This window comes from Erpetoichthys calabaricus, chromosome 3 (assembly GCF_900747795.2).
Source record: "Erpetoichthys calabaricus chromosome 3, fErpCal1.3, whole genome shotgun sequence".
In the NCBI taxonomy this organism is placed as follows: domain Eukaryota; kingdom Metazoa; phylum Chordata; class Cladistia; order Polypteriformes; family Polypteridae; genus Erpetoichthys; species Erpetoichthys calabaricus.
The window spans coordinates 3,934,650-3,959,544 of record NC_041396.2 but is presented as its reverse complement, the minus strand read 5'-3'; the positions used below and the strand labels follow the sequence as shown (position 1 = coordinate 3,959,544).

General features: G+C 39.4%; 1 protein-coding gene across 1 annotated transcript in view; it reads left to right on the top strand.

The window, feature by feature from the left end:
* The first annotated feature begins 439 nt into the window (after positions 1 to 439).
* Positions 440 to 24,895, top strand: part of LOC114647713 (cytosolic phospholipase A2 zeta-like) — a 54,373-nt gene continuing 29,917 nt past the window's right edge. The window contains exons 1-9 of the mRNA XM_051924233.1: positions 440 to 504; positions 966 to 1,004; positions 2,785 to 2,905; positions 6,023 to 6,159; positions 8,374 to 8,599; positions 10,943 to 11,063; positions 15,112 to 15,252; positions 15,479 to 15,532; positions 24,534 to 24,632. Coding sequence (XP_051780193.1) covers positions 440 to 504; positions 966 to 1,004; positions 2,785 to 2,905; positions 6,023 to 6,159; positions 8,374 to 8,599; positions 10,943 to 11,063; positions 15,112 to 15,252; positions 15,479 to 15,532; positions 24,534 to 24,632 — 1,003 coding nt within the window. The remainder of the gene's footprint in view (positions 505 to 965; positions 1,005 to 2,784; positions 2,906 to 6,022; positions 6,160 to 8,373; positions 8,600 to 10,942; positions 11,064 to 15,111; positions 15,253 to 15,478; positions 15,533 to 24,533; positions 24,633 to 24,895) is intronic.

The following is a 24,895-nucleotide window of genomic DNA, read 5'->3' as shown; positions in this document are numbered from 1 at the left end:
TATTTTAGACTTTTCATCTTTTACTAGGAATCTATCCTTCTATGGACTTCTATCAGACAGTGAAAAAGGGTAATGGCGAGAGTATTTAGACTTTAAACATTTAAACTGAAGCACACATTTTAAAATTTCAAATATTTGACACAATTGTTCTTGTTTATTCTATTCTTCTATGTGATGAAGTTAATTGTCACATTTCTTATGAACACCCTGGATTAGGGCGGTTTACGCTAATTCAGACTATTTAAAATACTAAATGACAGGCAGACACACCATTTTGTTTGGTGCAGTTGCTGTGAAATGATGAAGTGCTGCCTCAAGCAGAGGAGTTTAACTATAGAAGGGGTCTTGTTCACAAGTGAAAGAAGAAGGGAGCTGGAGATTGACAGGCAGATCTGAGCGGCCTCGGCAGTGATGCAGGCAAACCCTGTACTGGTCAGTCATGGTGAAGGAAGGATTTACTGGTCGATCTGCGTCCCTGTCCTCATCTTTGGTCATGAGCTTTTGGTAGTGAACAAAGAAACTAGATCACAGATACAAGCTTCAGAAATGAGTTTTCTTTGCAGGGTGTCTGGGCTCAGCCATAGAGATTGGGTGAGGACCACAGACATTCGGGACGAGCTCAAAGTAGAGCCACTTGATTCTGAGTAGGAGGCCTCCTGGATGCTTCCCTGAGGAGGTGTTTCGAGCATGTCCAACCAGGAGGAAACCTCGGGGCAGACCCAGGACACACTTAAGAGATTATATCTCCCAGCTGGCCTAGGGACACTTTGGTATCCCCCATGAGGAGTTGGAAGAGGTGGTGGGGAAAAGAGGACATCTGGGCATCTTTGCTTAAATTGTTGTCCTTGTGATCCGGATATGAATGACTCGCATAAAATGAGTGATTGGCATAGGAGTGAATAAACAATACATATATTTTGGATTTGTTAAATGCAACTTTTGCTTCCTTTTGTTGTCTTTTCCAGGAAAAAGAAAACTGATCCACAACCAAACGCTGATCAGAGGTGAGTCCAAACTTTATTCTTTGTTTTATGTGTTGTAGAAGAGAGCGTATAATCACTTGGTGGTCCTTGACATAAACCTAAAATTTTGATTTTCCTTTTTAGTCTCTGTATCAGTGCTAGTTGAAGCCCACATGAAGCCCTAGGCACGGAAAACATGTACCCCTTTAGTTACCAAAATGGCGCCCCTCATTGTCCACAGCATGGATGGAGGAAATGGAGGCAGAAAGGTCCAAAACACATGCCACTTGAGTTACATATATGGTGCCACTCGGTGTCCATCGTGTGCTTTCAGTATTATTAGACTTTGATGACCAAGGTGGGGTTGTCCCCCTTGTTGTCTGTATCACATGCCCCATGAATAAACACATCAGCGTCACTTGATGTCTGTAGCATGCCTTTCTATATTGTTAGACTTCGAGAACTTGGGTGGTGGAGTGTCCCCCTCGGTGTCTGTAGCATGCCGCTTGATTTACCAAAATAGTATCCATTGGCTGTCCACAGTGCAGATGTAAAGGAAGCTTGCACCAATTGAGTTATATAAACTGCACCATAGGATCACTTTAAGCTGTACACTCCATAGAGCAGGGTTTTATGGAAGAGTGGTCACGAAAAAGAAGCCTTTGCTTAAAGAAAAAAAAACATGAAAACGCATTTTGAGTTTGTCCAAGAGCATGTGGCAGACTCCCCAAACAAGAAAGGTTTTCTGGCCAGATGAGACTAAAATTGAACTTCTTAGCCATCATCAGAAATGTCATGTATGGTGCAAACCCAAACCTTCCCATCACCTTGAGAACAACATTCATAAACTGAAGCATGATGGCAACAGCATCATTCTGTGGGAACAGGAAAACTGGTCAGGATTAAAGGAAAGATGGATGGTACTAAATACATGGGCAATTCGTGAGGAAAACCTGCTTCAGTCTGCCAGAGGTTGGAGATGGGGACGAAGGTTCACCTTCCCGCAGGACAATGAATGACCCTGAACATACTGCTAAAGCGACACTGGAGTGGTTTAAAGAGAAACATTTCAATGATGTGGAAAGGCCCAGACCTCAATCCAGCGAAGAATCCGTGGCATGATTTTAAGATCCCGACACAACCGACCGAACTTGAAGGAGTCGGATCAGTTTTGGCCTTGAGGAATGGGTGAAAATGCCGGGGGTGGGGGGGGGGGTTTGATTAATGGGGGTCAGATGTGCTAAGGTAATAGAGACATTCAATTGCAGCACAATGGGGCTCTACAAAGGAGATACTTTGGGTCCTGAATACCTATGCGCACTCAGGATTTCTGTTTATTTTTGTTTTAATTATTCTTTGCGTCACAATAAATAATATTATGCACTTTCAGAGGGGTAGGCATGTTGTTGCAAATCAAATCATGCTAAACCCCCCAAAAATCCATTTTAATTCCAGGTTGTGATGCAATAAAACAGGACAAACTCCAAGGGGGATGAATACTTTTGCAAGGCACTGTATCTGCTACTACTGTTTGAATGCAGATCTACTGATTCCCTGTTCAAATACATTGAAAAAGTCAACAATTTCCAAAGTGGGGAAAATACTTTTTCACATGACTGTATAAAAAAGGTGGACATTAATTTAATGCCATTGTTTGGTGCCTGAAGAAAACAGTTTCCCAAATGTTACCCGCTTCCCATAAATTGAATAACAAATATCTCAAACATGCCAAGTGTTCTTTTTTCACATTCCCACATGAACTTGCAATAATTTCACACCATTGTTGCTTCAAGATTCCTTATGAAGTCTTCTCCTATTTTAGCCAACAGGTGCGCTTCTCAAGTCACCTTTCTGATGGAGAACTCTGTGCAGTAGACGCCCGAAAGATGCAGGCCGCTCAAGCCCTGGGACGAATACTGGGAAGAAGTGTCTCCAAAAGTGAGGTAAGAAGAGATGGACAACCACCGGAAATATTTGAAGGCCTTTCCAAACATCTCATGTAATGTTTTTGGCCTCATTATGGACCTTTAATAATCTTCATATTTTTATTATGGGGTGGTTTTAAGGATTCAGCTTTCCGAGTTTGAATTGGCATATTTTCCCCCCTAACCCTGTGGGCTTTCCTCTGAGCACTTAGATACCTCAACAACAGTAAACAGTCTACTTGGGGGAGTTTGCATTTCACTAATATACTGGAATTCTATGAGGAAGCAAAAAAGCAGATGATCAGAGAAGTGCATATACCTGTAAGATCATTTGTCTTGATTTTCAGAAGTCTTTGGAGAAGGCCCCACATGAAAGGTCAGTAATCAAAAGAAAAAAAAGAAGTGGACAATCAAGACGCTATGTGAAGTGTAAAAGAATGAGTCTCAACATACTGAAAAAGGTTTGGGGAAGCCACCCGTATATTGTTCCTGGCTGCAAAAGGGTTAAAGTTAACACAACGATGTTGCTTGTTTGAGTTCCCAGAATGAAATGAACTGATCTGACCTAAGGGAGGTTTTATATACTGGAAACTGGAAGTGATGTCATTAGACCGGAATAGGAAGTGATGTCCGTCTGTGTGCCGGAACAGGAAGTGATGTCCGTCTGGGCCCCGGAACAGGAAGTGTTGTTAAACCAGGCAGGTTTTCCCGTATTTGGCCTGCAGAGATAACAGAAAAGGGTTTAGAGCACTCCGCCACCCCCTGGCCTGGCGGATGATTACCTTCACTTGGTCCACGCAGCTCGCTCCTAGTCGCACTTTTGTGACAGAAGTTAATACAAGTTGGTTTAAATGCTTGAAACAAAGGGTTGAGCTATAAAGAATTAGGTGATATTAAAAATTATGTTCAGCAGGGGTCAGTGCTGTTTTTAATAAACACAAACAATCTTGACAAGAATATAAGTAACAAGTTGGTTAAGTATGCAGATGACACCAAGATAGGTGGATTGTCAGATAATTTGGAATTCGTGAAATCATCACAGAAGGACTTGGACAGCAGACAGGCTTGGGCAGATTTGTGGCAGATGAAGTTTAATGTCAGTAAAAGTATGTAAAGAATGTAAAGTATTACACATAGGAAGTAAAACTTTTAGGTTTGAAAACACAATGGGAGGTCTGAAAATCAAGGGTCCGCTTTATGAGAAGGATTTAGGAGTCACAGTGGACTCTATGCCGTCAACTTCCCAACAGTGTTCAGAAGGATTTGTACTCCACACATCAAGGCGCTATATAACCCGACATTCTATTTGCCTTCTAAATGGATTCTGAACGCTATCTACTTCTACAAACATCACCCTGAACTCCCACTTCTTTTAGTTTGATGCCTTTATCAAATGTTTTCTGAAAGTCCAGATAAATAATATCACATGCTCCACTTTGATCTTACACTTCTGTTTCCTCCTCATAGAATTCCAGCATGTTAGTAAAACATGACCTCCCTCATCTGACCCCATGCTGACTGTTCCTAATGACTCCTGTCCTTGCCAGGTGTTAATAATTCCTTCCATTAATTTTCCTGTGATGCATGTTAAGCTTACTGACATGTGGTTGTTTGGACCTACCCGGTCACCCTGCTATTTTCCAGTCCTTCAGAATCTCCCCAGTGCACAATGATAAAAATATATGTCAAGGGTTTATATCTGTACTTGCTAGCCTCCTTAAAAACTTGAGAGTTAAAATGATCTGTTCTGGGTGATTTGTTTGATTTCAGCCATTTAATCTGAGCAGCACTTCTCTCTCTACAATTTCTAAATCGCTTAGTACCTCCTTAGAAGTCCCTGTTACCACTGGGAGGTTATCCAATTCCTCACTTGTGGAGACCTCAGAAAAATGCTTATTTAGAGCATCCGCTATTTCACTGCTTGTATCTTTTAATCCCCCTTTACTATTCCTGATGCACTTCATTTCCTCCTTGACTGTTCTTTTACTATTAAAATACTGAAAGAATTTACCAGCACTAAAAAAGTGCAACTTTTCTGGTCATCTGCCACTTACTAACCAAACTATGTCTTACTTTTAATGCAGTTGTTCTAATTATTGAGAATTTACCTCAATAGTTTTAATTAACCCCATGGCCATGAAAGCAGCAATCTTCCCCACACTAGGTGTCCTCTTATTATTTCAATATGGCATTTATTAATGTATAAAAATACCAAATAAAAGAAAGGTATAACAGATAACACATATAGCAAAGTCTGGATATAAAAAAAATCTTAGAAACGCTTACTGAAAATCAGAGATGTCAAGGTGGGGATGTTGTTCTGGGTGGATTTTGATTTAGCTGTTGTTGTTATTCATAGATTATGTTCTCCTATGTTGAGATCAAATCTCTTCCATTGCTACCTCTGTCTTTGCCCTTCTGTTGTCACCTTCTACTGTCCCTCGGACATGCCATATTTATGTTAAAATGCACATGCGGGGTTCCAGGACATGCGACATTGCACTCATTTGATTGGCTGGCTGGCTGTCCTTATGATGGATGTCTCTGCTCAACGCCTGTTGACCTTTTTTCCGTACCTCACACTTCTTTCTTTCCCCAGGTTATGTGGCATCTGGTACTTAAACTAATGAATAGAGATACAGTTATAAACCAACTGAAACAGATGAACTGAAGTTATAATTTAATAGTACAATACAGGAAGTATATGTGAGAGAGAAATTCTTTCATTGTAAATTGCCTCTGTAGCCAAACTGCTATTAAGAGTCCTTCAAATTCTCCATTCTGGTTTGTCTGTGTAAAAATTAAAACTTAATATAAGAAGTCTGAAGTTCAAAAATAGATGATTTTCTGCTCCAGGGAAACTGCAAAATCTCTAAGGCATCCCATTATTATTTCTAAGACGCTAGCAGATTATTGTAAACACATATTTTTCATTGCATATTTTTATGAGGTGACAAATATGATTGTACAGTCAAAGCAACAGCCAAAGTAAAATTCTGTAAGAGAATCTGTAGAAATCCTGAAGATTTGACTGGCATGAACATTCTTTCAGACTTTTGTTTTAGATGTCCTCTGGTGAACTAATCCCATTTATTTCAAACACTTGAACCCTAACTGTTTCCATTTTCATGGCAGGTGCCCACTGTTGCTGTCCTGGGCTCTGGAGGGGGTCTTCGTGCCATGATTAGCTTTCTGGGCTCGATGTCAGGATTCCTCGAGGCGGGATTGCTGGACTGTGTGACGTACCTCTGCGGAGTGTCAGGATCCACCTGGTGAGGGCGCTGGTGTGCTGCTAAAATTCCACATGTAGATTAGAAATGGACAGCATGATTCACTTTACTGATTTAATTCTCTTTTGTAATTTCCGTGTTAAAGTCAATCAATTGCTTATACTCTTTTGATTCATCAGTACAGTGGGTTTGGTGGGGCAATGGAGCAACAACAACAATTATTCATATTACACATTTTCATACAAATGATGTAGCTCAAAGTGATTTACAAGATGAAGAAAATTTGACACAAAAATAATAATAAGATTAGGCAATACTAAATAACAAAGAATAAAGTAAGGTCTGATGTCTGGGAAGAGAGAAAAAAGCAAAAAATATACTGTATATATATATATATATATATATATATATATATATATATATATATATATATATATAAATACTTTTTAAAAACTATGCTTATATTAAGTTAAAGAGTGTACTAAAAAGTAAAAAATAAGTCTCTCATACATCACTCGAAAAATAAAAACATGGGATAATTATGAAATGCACTATATAATAGATAGATAGATAGATAGATAGATAGATAGATAGATAGATAGATAGATAGATAGATAGATAGATAGATAGATAGATAGATAGATTGTATAATTGATCACAGATTATAAAATAGACAGGAAAGGCACTATAGTTTATAAAGATAGGAAATGTGTAATATAACTGACAGCATATATCTGGATAGACAGTAAAGAAACACTATATAGATAGCTAGATAGGCTGTGCACTACGTAACTGATAGATGCTTAATAATAATAATAATAATACATTTTATTTATATAGCGCCTTTCCCATGCTCAAGGCACTTACAGAATATAATAAAGAACGGCAGAATATACAGTATATAGCATTGTACAAACCAGATAAATAAATAAAGAAGATTAAGACAGTAAATGCTTGACATAACGGGCACTACATGACAGACAGACAGACAGATAGTGCAGTTTGTAATGCGTAGGGTTAATGTGATGACCTTAAATGCAGTGAATATATCTGAACATGTGACTAGCGCAGACATCGTCACTACAGATAACGTGTCTTTGCCTACTTGAAAACCACAGGAGAAACCCTTTCAAGAAAGGCCGCTGTCACATCACTATAATAACAATAAAATTATACAAAATGCCACAGAAATAGACTAAAAGAACTAAAATTATACAGAGATTTAAATATTGAATAATAAAAGAACTAAAATCACAACAGAAGTGATACTTGTTTAATTGAAGTGAAATTGTGAATTATGGAAAAAACATCAATGAAATGAGAATATTTGAGCCATTAAGACCAAAGACTTGACAAGTCCTACCATAGAACAGAACTTGTGTGAGGATCAGATTGATGGGCAAGCTGAACCACTGAATATGTTTTGGCCAAACGAAGTTCAAGAGATAAAAGAGATTTTTTTTTTTTGGATAAGCAAATCAATAGTCAGCTTACCAGATACGGTTGAACACCAGAGAGTTGGCAAAACCAGTAAAGTAAATCAAGTAATTAAGTGAAAATTGTACCTAGATAACAAAACAAAATGCAATAGTCAGACCAAAGTGGAGATCCTTATCCAAAATAAATAAATAAAAAGCCATGATCACAGACAGCACACACACAGGCTTTGCATCTCAACTAGCTGATATACAATGGCATCACATTGACATTTGAGGTCTAGTAGCAGCCACTCACACAACAGGTAAACAGCATGAGCACCACCATTATAACTGAAACCAACTGGCACCAAGACAAGTGAAATGAATTGATCACTTCCTTCATCTTCTCCAGTTCACGCCTATTCTTGTCTTCTGCGCATGTGGTGAGGGTGCTGCACAGGATGGTGAGGGTTGAGCAGCACTTGCAGTGTACAGAACCAGTGACTGCTCGGCCAAATCCAGGAGAATCTTTTAGTTCAGCTGATAAGAAATAGCTTCTGAAGGCTGTTGTAATCTAGATGTCATGGGTTTACACCTAGCCACAGTCTGTTACCACAATGCAAATCAATGAACTGAGATGGCTCATGGTGTGTGTGAGTCCATGTCAACACAGCACTGTTCATCTTATCAGCTTTATTCTCCCCTTTCTGTGTAGCCTGCTTTTTGGCTTACAGTCCTATGTCTGATGAAGGCAAATCATGGTGTCTCCAACTTTCTTTGTCTGTTTTCTTTGCACAAATAACCTTCACCTTTTCACTTTAATTTTTGTATTCTTCAGGGCAATCAGTTCATTGTACGAAAATGTGGAATGGTCCAGTGACTTTTCTGCCACAATTAGTCAAATCTGCAGTAACCTTGAGGATGCAAATTTTGATTTTGATGATATCATCGATGTCCTCAAGAGAGAAGATCATCTCCTGAAAAGACTGGAGGCAGCTGCTTACAAGGAAGACTACTCAGCCACTGACCTCTGGGGAACGGTGGTTAGCAGAGTTCTTGGAAAGGTAACTTCTGCAATGAACATGTTTGGTGTCTTCTTGAAATTTTGATCTTATCGCACATAGCAATTACTGAAACAACTAAATTACATTTCGCATACAGTTAAGTGAAAATTGTTTTGTGCACCATTTCACTATTGGGCTATGCAAAACTCACTAAAATTAGTTTTATGGAGGCAAAAAGGAAGGAATATTTTCCCTAAGGGTTATTCACAGTCAAAAGAGTTATTTTTGTTACCGCCACCCACATCTTTCACGGTTTCTTCCATATAACTTGACGCTTTCTCATCTGCCTCGTGCACTGCCTATCTGCACATTCACAACATTGGTTTTGCCTCTCATTCCTTTTTTTGGGATCAGAAGTAACATCCTTGGTGCTCCTGTACATTAGTGCCATAAGCCAATCCAAGCCAGGATCCTTCCAGATACTCGCAAATCGATCTTAGCACAGGGAAGAGCCTCCAAAGTGCTTTCAGGTAAGTCTGCACTGACAATCGGAAGGTTGCTGGTTCGAATCCCGTAAATGCCAAAGGAGACTCTGCTCTGTTGGGCCCTTCAGCAAGGCCCTTAACCTGCAATTGCTGAGCGCTTTGAGTAGTGAGAAAAGCACTATATAAATGCAAAGAGTTAAGAGTTATTAGCTGTGTCCCCTATTTCTGAGCTCTGCACCAGAATAATTTTTCCTTCATTTTTGCATTGAGAAAACAAGGATACAAACAAGCTAAAAGTGAGTGTGCTAAGAGTGCAAATTTCATTTGCTACACAATTTAAAATAAGCTTGTTTCTTTGAAGTGAAAATCAAACGTTTTGCTGTGAATTCAGTTATTGGTGGACCTGATATCGTTGATTTCTGCTGATCAGGGTTGTAATTCCAGGACAGGTGTTCCTTTTCACCCAATCAGTTTAACAGTTAGCCTGTGACATCATAAACTTGGAATGGAATGTGCTAAGGCATATGATTGTAATGGTTTCGTTATCATTATGATGTTGGTGTAAAGTATCTGTCATACAAAATGTAAGGTGCCCTTTGTAAACGAGGGGGGACCCGAAATTCTCAGAAATGATTAAATAAAAACTTATCATACAATATACACCAAATCCATTTTAGCCACCACTTGAGACGCAACACACTTGGCCCTGAGCTTCTTCCAATTTCCTGTACTCATTTTTTGTTACAGTATCTAGAGCCTCCTGTGATTTGTTTCTGGATTTCTTTCATATTGGCGAATATCGTTGATCGGTGAAATTCACCAAAGCATTTTTTTGCAGCAAATATGCTGTGTTCGCCAAATAATTTCTTGTAAATTGGACGTGTGGCTGCTTAGGTGAACATTTTTTTTCCAAGCAAACCATGGTGCTTCACAAGCCCAGCATGACATCACACGCACGCGCAACACTTTCATGCAATTGTAATATTGTTGCCAACAACGTGGCAATCACTTAGTCACAAGCTAGTGAAGCACTTGACAGCTCTGAGTAATATTTTTTCCATCTCTAACTGTCTCTTCACTAATGGGAAACCACGTTCTTCCACTTGTGGTCGTTTCAAATCAGCTCCCTCCCCGGTTCTTCAATTGCTGTATGTGGGTCATCAGTAAACTTAAAAGATAAAAATGGGACCCAAAGCTTCAAACATTTAGAAACACTGTCTAATTTCCATCTCACATGCATAATAAATAAATAAATAAATACATGAGAAATATGCAGTGGTTTTATTTGAGAGGTACATTAGTTGACCATAATGGGAATATTAGGAGTACTGCCTCCAGATATATAACACTGATCCCTGTGCTGTGACAGAGCACACTACATGGCTAATTATGCATGCAAATGTGTCCAGCGACGATCCCCAAACAAGACTTAAAGGAATCACCCGATCAGAAAACACAGGACATGTTGTGAAATAATAAAAACTAAAGATTTAATACTATTTAAAAAGAATTTCATTCTGTATAGTGCATTGAGCAACTAACTTGTAGTTAGAATAGAAACTGAGTGTTCGAAACGGCTCAAACGCAAAAAGGTGAAAAGAAGGAGACATGGCACACTGCTGTAAAGACCTTTAGTGTTTTTGCATGATGCCAGATGTGACGTGTCAATGACTGAGATGCGGCACAATACTTCCGCTCACATTTTGAAGCCACACAAGTATCAGGACTGCCCACCATTCCATGGCATACTGGATTGCTGTCACCACTGAACACAATTCTTTTGCCTTTTCCACTGACCTGATTATTGTATGTGGATAGAAAATGCATTTACATTTCCACTCAAGTTAAATGTGATCACTCATGTGCAACAACGTGGACAGATTGTAACAGAATAATAAAATCTCATGTTTATTTGCAGGAACACAATCAAAAACTTTCAAAGCAGCAAGAAGCCGTCAAGAATGGGCACAATCCTTACCCGGTGTATGCCGCTATCAATAAGGAGTACTTTGACTGTGACAAGAAGAATAAACACCCAGGTGATTCAATATACGTCATGAAGTATCCTGGCACGCAAATATTCCCGTTATTTTAAATATTTACTAAACAATAACTCAGTTGTCAGCATAGTCATAGATTTTGAATGAGAACATGGTGTGCTTTTTTATATTTATTACCTATTACTACTTTCACTGTTAATTTTGGTTTATTGTGTTTGTGAAATGATTCTTGACTTGTCTCATGTTTTTCATTGTGAATAATTAGAAGTTTTAATTATTTTTCAAATCATTTGTTTGTTTCTTTTACCTAGAATTGCAGTAATTTTGTCTCACGACAGCCAGGGAGTCAGGGAGTTACGTGTATCTCGTTATTCATGTATCTATTTAAAAATTGGTGCAACAGAACCATAATTATCTGAATTTGACAGATTCCGATAAAAGCTCAATACATTTGGTTTAATTATCTCCTTATGTCTGTCATGCCCAGTGGACAAAAGATTTCAGAGGGCAACTGGACGAGAAGGGCATAGTCCAAAAAGCAAAGTGAGGGTCAGAGCCTGGAGAACAACTCTCAATAGCCAAAGCCAAGAATCACAAGAACAAAATTTAAGTCAATAAAGATCACAGGGAGTTTAAAAACTGGAGAAAGAAAACAAAGAAAAATTGTTAGCAAGGTTTGAATGGTTTTAGAATCTGTGTAGATGGATGAAGAAATATTCCCTTTGATTATCTTTAATCCTGTTGCGTCATTTTTGACAGTCCCACGACATCTGAGGACGTGCCCACTCTGGGATGGTCCCGGCAAAAGGAATTAACAATAGCGCCATAAGAAGGGACAAAATGACGATTGCAATATTGGACTGTTTTTTGAATGCCTCTAAACATGTCACACAAAGGATGTGTACTAAGTGTGCATCAGCTCAGCAATGAACACTAGTCAGACATTCCTACTGTATTTATGTTATGTTTTGGTGTTTCCATGTTTCTGTTATACGTAATAATGCTTTTTCTTGTTGCAAAAATTCAACATTTTTGGCTAATTTTTCTGGGGGATAAATGTAACGCTAAGGAAGCTATAGATCAGAATGACAGAATCATAATTATCTGACTTTGACAGGTTTCGATAAAAACTTTGCACATTTGCTGTCATTATTTCGTAATTTGACTTCGCAGCTCCTGACTTTTTGCTTTTGCTTTTTGATTATAGTTCTTGGGTATAAATTATTTTGAACACCTGTCTGTATAATTTGCAATGATAAAACTTCAGATCAGTATATATATGAACTACAAATGCTGAAGTTCTTTATTAACATACTAGTCATTTAGCCCGTTACAATAACGGGCGCTAGAACAGTAGTTCATAAACATTAGTAGGAACAGTCTATATTAAATGGCAAGGGACTTTGACCTCATTCTTTTTGTTGGTCGTATTTTTCTTTCTTTCAGCCTTTCTTTTGTTGATGTTTACTTGCTGAGCTGACCGTTCTTCATGGGCTGCCGCCATGTATTGCGTGTCTTTAATTTTCTGTGACAGTAATACTGTCTTGTACGGCTCTATTCAATAAGGGCGCGTAGATAATTTACTTCAAATGGCTCTGGAATATGTGAAGAGCAACAGGTGCAGATCTTTATTTATGCGCCCAATTGAGGTCGTCCTTTTGAGGCTCGCCTTTTTGTGCGCGCCCTTATTGAAGGATACCGTCTTGTACGTCCGCTGGCTTGTACGTCCATAATATATGTCCGTACATCCGTAATATACCTTTAATTTTCTCTGGCGGCAATACAGGCGTCCGCGTCGGTAATATGCCTTTAATGTCCTCTGACAGTAATACTGGCTTGTATGTGGCTGTAATATGCGTCACTGTATTGTGTACCTTTAATTTCCTCTCACAGTAGTACTGGTTTGTATTTCCGTAAAACGCCTCTAACTTTCTCTGACAGTAATATCGCGCATCGCACCGTGCCCCGCGCATGCGCACTTCACCAGAAGACACCCACACACGGACACCTGGACGCACATAGGGATTTTATATATATAGATTACAGGTTGAGCCACCTCATACCAGTGAAATACATCATGGCAGACTGAAGAAATCTAACAGAAAGCTTCCTTGTATCAGTTACTTTCATTTATATATAAGGAGTACAAACCATTTCAAACACACCAGTCAGCATAGAGATAAATGGTATGGACAAGAAACACACCTCTGCTATTAAGTATTATATAAGGTCCCAAAACAGTTCATTATTAGGTGTCAAGGGTGATACTTGGTTTAAAGAAATAAGACGTCTTAAATATAAATTGTTATCAAGAAAGCAAAATATAAAGTGAAATGTTATGACTGATCTCATCTTATTAATTTAAGTGACATGGTAGAAATGTTAGGATGACCCTGCTAAACTGGCAGGCAGTTTCAATCACATTTTTCTCTTAAATTCAGGCACTGTCTGTCTATAATGCATCAATTAGTAACATACTGTAACTGTAACAGGACCCTGGACGTGGTCCCTTTAATAACACTTACAAAACATCTATAAAGTGGTGCAATGTGACTTACTAACAGAACCTGAATTTGTTACCTTAAGTGGGTGACAGTGTTGTATGAAGTACCCAACGATATGGGTCAAGGTGCCATTCTGGAAAGTGACTCAAGAAAAAGCAACATTTGCACATGAGAAAAACTACTCAAGTACTAGTTTTAAAGTACTGTTTCTCGTATTAAGTGTACTTAAGTCTCAAAAGTAAATGTGGAATCTCTCTTTAATATACAATAGTCCCCCATTTTCCATGCTTCCCTGCAGATAAGTGAACCCTATATGTAGTCAATCCATGGTGGTTGTGTTCCTGAAAGACTGCGTGCAGGTATTAAAGAAGTGTTGATCCTATGGAAAAAATGGGGTTAGCTTCTGGTGGCATGCAGGCTTAGGAGGAGGACTGGCGTGGGGAGATGGGATCAAATGGACACAATCAGCCCTCTGCTCTCGCTCCTCTCAAAACTTGGTAATGATCCTTGTGCAGGTTCACCTACAGAAAACTTGTTTCGACTTTTTAATTTCTGTTTAGTCAAGTTTAATTGGCTTCTAGGCACTCCATGAGTGACAGCGGCAGAGCCAATCTGACGAGCTCAGTAAACCATTCAATCAGTAGTAATGACAGGTGGTGTATACAGAGGGTAGTGGCGTAATCACTGAACGTATGACCTACACTTACTGGGAATTACTTATTCGTAAGGAACACTTGCTAGCCCCTGTACCCATCACGAATGGGGTTCAACAATCTACCCATATCACATGTTGACCTGTGTAGCCCCCGGAGATCTAAAGACATGACAGACCTGCTATCGCTGCTGCTTGCAAGCCCTCTCTGAATTTTCTTTTCTGCTATGCACAGCCTCGAGTTGGAACAAGGAAACTGCGGTTTTCACAAAATTGGTTACACTTTTGTAGGTGCGGGTAAGGTTACTGTATAAAGAAAATCACCTCAGATATTTTGATAATACTAACAGGGAGAGGGAGGTTGGATAGTTGGCTGGAGTGGGTGACATCAAAAACTGCGGACATTGGCATCATTCATGCTAAATGCTGTACGACAGGTGGGTGCACAGTTAATGTCTTGATTGTTTTATGCAGTATTTTCAAAATGTGAATAACTGAAATTGCAAGTGGACAATCCATGGTTGGGGGGAACACTATACGTATATTCAAGGAAAAGTTACGTACAACCCAAAAATAATTTATTTTGCTTTCTTTTTGCTTGTAAGCCTTATTACCATCACTAAAGTACAAGCCAAGTAACTGCAGCCTGCAGAGGTGACATTTAGTGACTGCTCAGCTGAATATTTTATAGTACAGTATCCTACACAACAATGCACCGTTGGAAGCTTTTCTTGAAGTATGTAAATATGGAATATCCAAGAGCATTAGGCATAATTGGAAATAAAGTAATGTTATTGGGGTAGAGGGAGCATCAAGCACCAATTCCAAACATCTGGGCAACACCAGTTAACAGAATCCTCACTAACCATCTAGTAATTGTTTTTCTGTTTTCTTCTTGTTGTTGTTGTTTCTTTTTTTTCTCCTCTCTTAGAGATCTGGTTTGAATTTACACCGTATGAATGTGGGTTTCCAAGTTATGGAGCATTTGTTGAAACCAAGATGTTTGGGAGTAAATTTGAGGGGTCGGAAATGAAGGAGTATCATCCCGAACCAAGCGTGTATTTGCTGCAAGGTAAGATGTCAGCCTTTAATCATCTGAATTAGGTACTCAGGACTCAACCTGTCCAACCTCAGTCTGCATAGCCAAATGAAATCTGTCAAAAGCAAAAGAGATGTGGGTGCATTGCACTGATTCTGTCTGCACGTAACCTGTTAACAAATAAAAAGTCATTACATTGCAAAGGGAAATGAGTCCAGAAATCATGATCTCCATTTTCTTCCCTTTTTTTCTGTTTCAGGTTTGTGGGGCAGTGCAATGGCAGACATGAAAACCTTAGAGAAATATGTCATCGGTAAATGAAAGAATTTGAATGTCTCTTTTTATTGCTGGTTAGGTTCATTCAAAAACTGAACAAATGTCATCAGTGCTGCAGCATAATGACTTTCGAGATGGTTGTCGACAAAAGTCGACATCATGGTGTGAAAAGCTGAAACTGTTTCTTGCATGTTGAATTAGCTTCACTCTTGGAGTGAACTTTGTTGGTCGACCATTCCTGGAAAGGGAATTTGTACACAATCTACCTAAACGTGGACTGGTGGAGTCCAAACTTTTTAGAAATGGGTTTGCAACCTTCTCCAACATGGTGAGCATTAACATCTTTTTTAGAATTTTCTTCATTTCTGCATAACTATGACCTCAAACGTATTCAGATTCCTACAAACTATCTAAAAAGAACCCAATGAAACAAATGACCCAAACACATTATACATTTTCATTTATTTTTCTGAGGAAATAATCATTGTAATGTATTTGTGTATGAATCTCTGCTTTCAATAACTGGTGTGACCCCTTGTGTAGCAATTACTTCAATTAGATGTTTCCAGTGACTGCTGATCAACCCTGAACATTGGCTTGGAGGAATTTCCTGCCATTCCTTCTTGTAGAACTGCATCAACTCAGGGAATGTTGCTTGTGTCAGGTACTTCCAGAATATTTCTAAAGGATTAAGGTCAGGACTTTAACTCAACCTTTCCAAAACATGAACTTTCTTCATTGGTAGAATGACCTGTGTTTCTAAAGAAGATGTCTGGCTGACTAGTCTATTTTCTCTTAAGCTACAGTTCAAGGAGGAATGCCCTGATGTTTTCCTGTCCTGGTCCAGAAGCAGCAAAGCAGGCCCAACCCATGATATTGCCACCACCATGTTTCACAGACTGAATAAAATTAGAATGCTAGATGGCGATGTTTGCTTTTTGTCAAACATAACATTTTTCCTTCAAGCCAAAAAGTCTTCTTTTGGACTTCTGGCTTACTATGTGGTCTAGCAAACTTTAGATGGGCAGCAGCATTCTCCTTGGAGGGCAGTGACTGTCTCATTTTAACCCTGCCATGCACATCATTATTGTTCAGTGATCTCCTGATGTTGGGCTTATTAACAATATCAGTAATCAATGCAAAAAAGGCTTTAAGCTCCTTAGAAATGATCCTGAGGTTCTTTGTGACCTACCAGAATATTACACGCCTTGCTCTTGGATTGATCTTTATTGTGGTCAACCACTCCTGGAGTTGAAATCGCTCCATTTGTACACAGTCTACCTGACAGTGGACTGGGGGAATCCAAACTCTTTAGAAATGGGTTTGCAACCTTTTCCAACCTGGTGAGCATTAACATCTTTTTATAATTTTCTCCATTTCTGCATAACTATGACCTCAAATATAAGGTTACAGCCTGGTGAGCATCCACAAAGTCCTCAGGAATCTCTTTTGATCGAGCCATGACACAGTTCCACAAACCTGTATGGTGAAAATAAGACTTTGATAGTGAAGATCCAGACTTATGTTCTTCAGGGCAGTATCCCCCACATTCACACCTCATTGTCACCCCATTGATTCAAACAGCAGACTTCAAATGAACTGGTAATCCTTTCAAGAGAAAGTTGATCATGAAGCAAGATAACGACCCTAAACACAAAACTCATTCTACCACAGAATAGTTAAAGCAGAAGACATTTCATGTTTTAGAATTGTAGCGGGGCTACATAGTAATAGTGTTTTCAATGTATGTGCTGAGTTCGTTTTGTTTCCATCGTCCTGTTTGCTGTTTATAATGTGTGCGTCAATGAATGTTGTCCCCGTAAATACAGAGGGGATGGATTAGGGACACACCAGTTATTGAAAGCAAAGATTCACACCCAAACACCGAGGGAAATAAATATTCATGGTGTCAATTTTTTTCTCCTTTTCTCACATATTTCCAATTCAAGTATGTACATGCTATTTAGGCCAGACATTGGTATTAACTCAGCAAAATGACACAGCCAAAAAAATCTTAACATTCCAATCCATAAAAACAAAAACGTTGTGCACAATTAATTGGAAAGAGATAGGGAATAAGTATTGAAGCAGACCACTAATGAGTTCTCCTACCTGTGCTAATAAAAGTCAGCTGGGTCAGCGCATGTTGGAAAATTAGTACTATAAAGGGTTGCCACCCTCTGAAAGCAAATTAACAAATCTGTGCTTCACCACAATCTCAGGATTGAAATTGCTAGAAGACCCTATCTTCTAAAATGAGATGACACCCCGTGACCCCAACACCAACCAGTGGCCAGGAGAAAGACATTCAAATGAAAGAATCCAGTTAGAGAGGAATGTAGTTCTCTCCCGGCCAGGTGAAACCTGGGAGTTTTCGATGGTGCCATCAAAGCACGTCAATGACTTGACTTCAATTTTCCGTTTTACAGGTAGGGTGCATATCTGATGCTGAAGCTTTTAAACGTTTATTACTGGCTGCTACTTCTCTTTATGTATTACCTCATGCCATTCTACTAAAATGTGAGTTTTTAGGTGTGTTCCCATTTAAATCGCATCAAGCACCTATTGCAGTAGCCCATATCCATCAGTCTTTCCATGTGAAACAACTCATCTGTTGTGGACTAATTTTGTTGAAACACTTATTCTACAAGGAAATTTTCTCAAGACAGTTCATTTTTCATTGAGATATTGCGACGTACACAGTTTTTAAAGTTCTCCCATTGAAAAGCATTGACAACTTTGCACACTCATCTATCTTAAAACATTCCCTGGAACTTCATCTACATATTAGTTCAATTTTACCTTGACAGTGGTTACACCAACTTGTATATTTTATATATATTCCTGTTTTTCACCTCCGCTAGCCACTACTGATGGCAAACAGATCCTCAGTACAAGTTAGTGAAGCACCAGCACACTGCGTAAATGGATAGGAAGTTGTTGTCAGTGAGTACTTGCACGCACATGGAACAATAGTCCTCCATTGACAAGTCAAGATGGATGTGCACAGGGAAACATATACATCCACAGATTGTTTCTGCTTTCCGAAGTCTTTCCAGTGGCTTGAGTACAAACTGAAGAGAAGCAGTGCTTCAGCTTCTCAATCAACTGGATGCATTAAGTTGTAACAGGTAAGTTAAATAATTTTCCTAACCATAAAAGTATGAAATGCAAGTATGGAGAATAAGAACTTTATCTAGAAATGAATGAGGTGCCTTCTGGTGTGTAAGCCATTGTGCACATAGCAAATAATTATTTACTTATTATTTACCTTACACTAAACCAACCAAACAGCTCCATTATTTGCAGTTTAGAATGATTTATTATTTCAAAGTGTCATGAGTGTCAGAGAGTCACCCTCCAGGTATGTAGTCTTCCTTCTGTGTATGTGTCTTCTTTTTCCTCCATAGTACTGAGAAACCGCCCACTGAGGGCAACTGACTCTGCCCCTTTCCATCCTATGGCCAAAAAAGCATGACTGCCCAGACAGAGGAGTCACTTCATGACCAGAAGCCTCATGTATAACACTGTGCGTAGAATTCACACTAAAACATGGTATACGGACAAAGACAGAAATGTGAGTGCACACAAAACAATCCAGATGCATTAAAACTGTGCATATGCCAAGTTCCATGCACTTCCCCTTTATAAATCCCAATGAACGTCACATTTAACGCACGAGCATGCGCCTACAGCCACACCCAAACTCCTCCCAGAATTTCACATATTTGAATATCCATCCATCCATCCGTTTTCTAACCCGCTGAATTAGAACACAGGGCCATGGGGGTCTACTGGAGCCAATCCCAGCCAACACAGGGCAAAAGGCAGGAAACAATCCCGGGCAGGGTGCCAACCCACCGCAGGAAACACACAAACACACCCACACACCAAGCACACACTAGGGCCAATTTAGAATCGCCAGTCCACCTAACCTGCATGTCTTTGGACTGTGGGAGGAAACCGGAGCGCCCGGAGGAAACCCATGCAGACACGGGGAGAACATGCAAACTCCACGCAGGGAGGACCCGGGAAGCGAACCCAGGTCTCCAAACTGCGAGCCAGCAGAGATACCACTGCGCCACCGTGTATTTGAATATGCAAATAAATATAAATAGCCTCTTCAGTTTGGTGTTTTGCTAAAAGACAATGGTAAAAGCACATGAAAAAAAGAAGAATTTCACTGAATATGAAGTGGAGGTCCTACTCAGTGATGTGGAGTCAAGGAAAAACAAACTGTTTGGTGGCTTAGGCAGTGGTATGAGCAACAAAAGGAAACTGATGCAATGACACTCAAAAGTTCAAGTTCAGAAAGTCACACAGTGCTGAAATAAAAAAGAAGTGTTCAGATATTAACGTCGATGTGAAAAGGCGAGTCGTAGCCCACCGTCTGAGTGTCATACGGAAGCGTATTAGGGTACAGAGAAAAGAAAAAAGACAGAAAAAAAGGTCAAAATGCAGACTTTAATCTCATAATTTATTTTGTCATTAAAGAAGACCATCGTAAACATCATCTCTAAAATCGATGTTTCATTTACTAGAGTTTCTTAAATCCCATCATAATTAAAGTAGCATGTAAAATGCTTCGCATTCTGTGTATATTATGTGTGTGAAACACTATGTGCTTCTTAAACAGGCTTTCTCTTTCACTAACATTAGCATGCAGGCAGTGATCACCACACAGAATACATTACATTCATGATGTTACAATACTAAGATGTATCCTTGATATCATTTTTATGATGAAATGCATTAAAACATCAAACATGAGGGCATGGTGGCACAGTGGTAGCGATGAGCTGGCGCCTTGTCCAGGGATTGTTCCTGCCTTCTGCAAGATTCTTGCTGGGATGTGCGCAACCCTGGATGAAATAATTTAATGCAGCAGTACTATGTCTGTCAAATGTACCAACCCCCAGTCCCTGTCCTTCCATTTTCTTTCTCCAATTAACCAATTGGCGCCATATTAGTTCTGTAATAAATGTCAAACCAGTTGTGATTCCACACACAGATACAATGGGTTAAAATACTCTGAGTGGTGCACTGAGAGTAACAACGCTAAACCAGCTATGATATTTGGAATAGTTTGGCCATTCTGTGCACCATTATATTGTTACAGAATGAATACAATCAAGTGCCTTACATTTGTAAACAATATGCAATTAATTTCGATATACTTGATAAATCCTGAGCCATTGTGCAAATCTGAAAAAAGGGAGAACACACAGAAACAGTAGCACTGCTTTTATGCTAAGGTGCCACCAGTTTGCAAAACTGAGCAGAAAAGTACGTATGCAAGGGGGGGGAGGCTACAGTGAAAATGTGTGCAGCTTTACACCAAGTTTAGTTTTTATACATCTCAATGTGTGCATGGAAACAGCATACACAAAATTTTCATGTGTACGCACCATTTACAGTATATATGAGGCCCCAAATGACTAGAGACGCGGAACTCCTCTATAACCTGGAGATACCGCGAGAATTAGTTATTTTGTTCAGTTTTTTGACACCACCAAGGATTTGCTTTTGTTTTTCTTTGAAGTAAAGAGGGATGGCTGGATTGGCACCCCAACATTTATTTTGTCGAGACTGTCATTCCCTTGGATGACCATGACAGTCAGTATAATTTACTACAGACATCCCAGTGACAGCGACAGTCCCAATTTCAGGCTGTGCGTCCCGATAAATGACTGAAGAATATCAAAATGTCGCCGTTCGAACAGTCTGCCCTCCTAATAAGACATTGCTCTGCTGACACAAGCATCCTCATGATACATGTAGAAGGGGCAGGAAACCCCATAATCCCCTCATGTTATAAATGAATAATAGCACAAGCAAAACTCTGACAGGAAAAGCTTCATTAACAACTTGTTTTGAATTTGAACAGCGTGGCGAGGATGACTAAAAAGCAGACAAAGACAAACAGCACTGTCATTTATCTGTGTCCACATCAAGCACTGTGTGGATTCCTAGGGGTTCATTGTGTCAAAGGTTTTTTTTTTCTGCACCCTGATCGCTGTCAGAGCACAATGAGATAAAGCAGACATTAAACTAACGAGGGCCATACATTCTACACAAGTGTCCCAGTTTGGAACTTTGAAAATCTATTCACCTTATAATTTACCATCAGAGTGCCACCTTCCCCAGGTATCCATGAGCCACTCACTGTAATAAAGTTTACCGTTCACTTCTGTTATACCCTAACGTTTGTCGAAACTGAACAGCTTTGCATGTCTCATTCCATGAAAATGACAATGGCTAGACATGCTCCAAGCAAAGAAGGAGTTAATTACTCAAGTTTTCCTTTAAAGTTATGTTAATTGCCACTAGCAAATTGTCACTGTACGTGGACATGGGGTGAGTGGCCCCTGTGCTGGACTAGCAGCACATTAAGGGCTACAGCACCTGCAAAGCCCACCTGAATGTTACACCACACATCCATTGCTAACTTGTTTTCTGTCGGTGCTGGTCTTAGTGATAATTCGGCAGGTCTTGTTGAAGGGCATGGATGGACTCGTGACCAATGGGCAGTCCATATTCTCCCATGGAGCAGCATAGAGCGAGTTCTGCTATTCTTAATATTTGAGGTTGTACACCCCAGGTTGCTCCAGTCAACTTTCTTTAAATATTTCCTTAAGAAATAAATGAACAAATATCATGTGTTCTTTTTTATCTGTATAATTGAGTTCTCTCTGTCTAATTTTAGGACTTATGTAAAAATCTGATCATGTTTTAGGTCATATTTATGCAAAAATAGAGAACTTTCTAAAGTGTTCACAAAGCTTCCAGAATCACTGCAACTTTAATTTACATTTGTGTGTTAATCAATTTCCATTAATCAAATATTTGGAAAGAAACTGAAGAAATAAAATGAAGGACTGAGGATTCCTCATACACTTCTTGCTACAAGTCAGTGATGATATGGTTGGAAAGGAAAGATAAATCTACCATATTAGAATAAGGCAATATGGCAGAATTAAAACTCTGACAGGACATCAAATAAAATAAGATCCATTATTGGCAAAAAATGGTTTCTAATTAAGAAATTTGGTTGGAAGAATAACTTGCATTCACAATGGCCCCTGCTGCAGACCTCTGCTAAAAACCAGTTTGATTGGAGTGTATTGTTTGGTTTTATCCATTAGATGGCAGCAAAGACTGTGAAATAAACTGAAGCAGGCATTAAACACCAGAAGAAAGCAAAAGAGCAACCAAGAAGTATCTGGAGGAGACATTGGGACAGCTAAACATTTAGCTAAACAAACAAGCTTGATGAACAGAATGATTACCTCTTGCTTGTCAAATTTCTATGTTCAGAATACCCTGAAGATGGAGTCTTGCCAATTGTATATGACCCAGATTCTGAGGACTAAAAGGGATAAAAGCTGTATTCTGTGGGAAACAGTGGGAAAAAAAACGGCACCTCTAGGGCAACACGCACTGTAAACTACGACAAAGGCATCTGTGCTGCCCTCAGTGAAGATGGCATTTTAGGGAAAGGACATTCAGGACTGAAGCAGACAAGAAAGGACTTCTTTATTAAAAGAGTTGTGGGAATTTGAGATGAACTATCGAGCTATGGAGTTTGACAACTTTTAAGGATCAGGTTGCAATGTTGGGGAAAACGAGTGACAAACGGACTGAAGAGTCTCCTTTAGTTATGATCTTATGTAAATGGCACCAACAATCCCCCAGTCAAATGCATTAACCTTTCATGAAACTCTTATGCCATACAATGTAGGATTATTACCTTTTTACCTTTTGATATGATGTCCCCTACGTATTATGTTGCTTGCCATCCATAGTTTAAGTGGATATGAACTGATTTAGATATTCACATTTGTGAATGCATGTTATATGAACTAAAGTGGCATATACAGCATTTATGTAAATTAACTTCACCATTTTTGGTAAAAAAATGCAGAAGAAAAAGAGAGAGAGAGAGCTTTATTGTCATTATACTATTGTCATCTACTAGCAGTTTATGACAGATATTAGGTGGACATTATCATATATTAAGACCAAACATCACTTACGTAAAAACGAAATATAAAACAATAAATGATACACAAACTGAGCAAATTTTTAGGTCCACCGTATTAGTGCTGGGTAGGATCTCCTTTTGTTCACAAAACTGTCTCAGTTCTTCATGGCATGGATTCCACAGGATGTTGAAAACAGTCCTTTGTGATCAGGGCTGTCTTAATGCATGGGCACGCTGGGCAGTTGCCTGGGACCCCCATGTTAATCTATGTATGTTATGACTTGCTGAGTATTTGTGTAGGTAGGGGCCCCAGTGCATTGCTTTTCCCGAGGGCCTATAATGCTATAAAGATGGCCCTGTTTGTGATTCTGGTCCAATCTGCAGGACTTGATGCATTGTGCTACTGCCACATGATTGGCTAATCAGATAATTGCATGGATAAGCAGGTCTTCACAATTACTTCCTCAGTGAGTCAATGAGAGTTGGGCAGGTGTTCTGAGTGTTCATGAGTCAGTGCCGGCATTTTCTAAAAATTTTGCTGCCCTTGGTGCCTCATCTAAACGGTAGAGCTTAAGATGGTGTTGCATTACGTGATCAGGAGATGTCAAACTTGACAACTGCAGTTGCTGATCTCATCACCCGAGGATGTCAGATTACACGATTAAGGACCACAGAGCAGAACAAATCAGGCGGCTTTCCATGAAAGTTTCACCTTTGCAAAGGATTGCAAGGTCACCCCCCCCCCCTTTCTGACTGTTGAGTAACTCACTTCATGACAGAGCCAGTGCAGCATGAAGGACAAAAGCACACATGTATATGTATGCACATCCATACAGTACAGACATACCTTCTTAAACCTGCTTACTTCTATCAATCGAATCAATGAGTCACAGGGCTGAGTGTCGATTCTTCTGTATTAAATTACACCGTTTAAATATTTAAACTGGAATTCCCATTAACGTCTTTTCTATGGCTACTTTCACATTTTGCTCTCTCTGTGGAAAATTAAGAATGAACTTTTAATTGTTTTCTCTCTTGTTTTTGTCACTTGCAGCAAAACTGCATAATTTATCACCATCCTCACCGCCATCATCACCATCTTCACCATCCTCACCTCCATCATCACCTTCATCTCCATCATCACCATCAAAAAGTAAGTGAAATGAACTGCCATTTACAAACCTGCATCTTAGAATTTTATTTAACATGAGTGACACAGTCAAGTGCTGAATGAGCCACCTACTGTTTCTACCTTACAAATATAGATACAAATATATTACAAATCACTCCAATCACAGCCCCTATATTTGTTCAATGGGTGTTATGGTGAAGCCACCTTACCTCCCCTAAGACCACCTTCCTCTTGTTCCTCTTGTTCTAAAGCTAATCCTGTCCTGATGCCCGGCCTCCCCCATT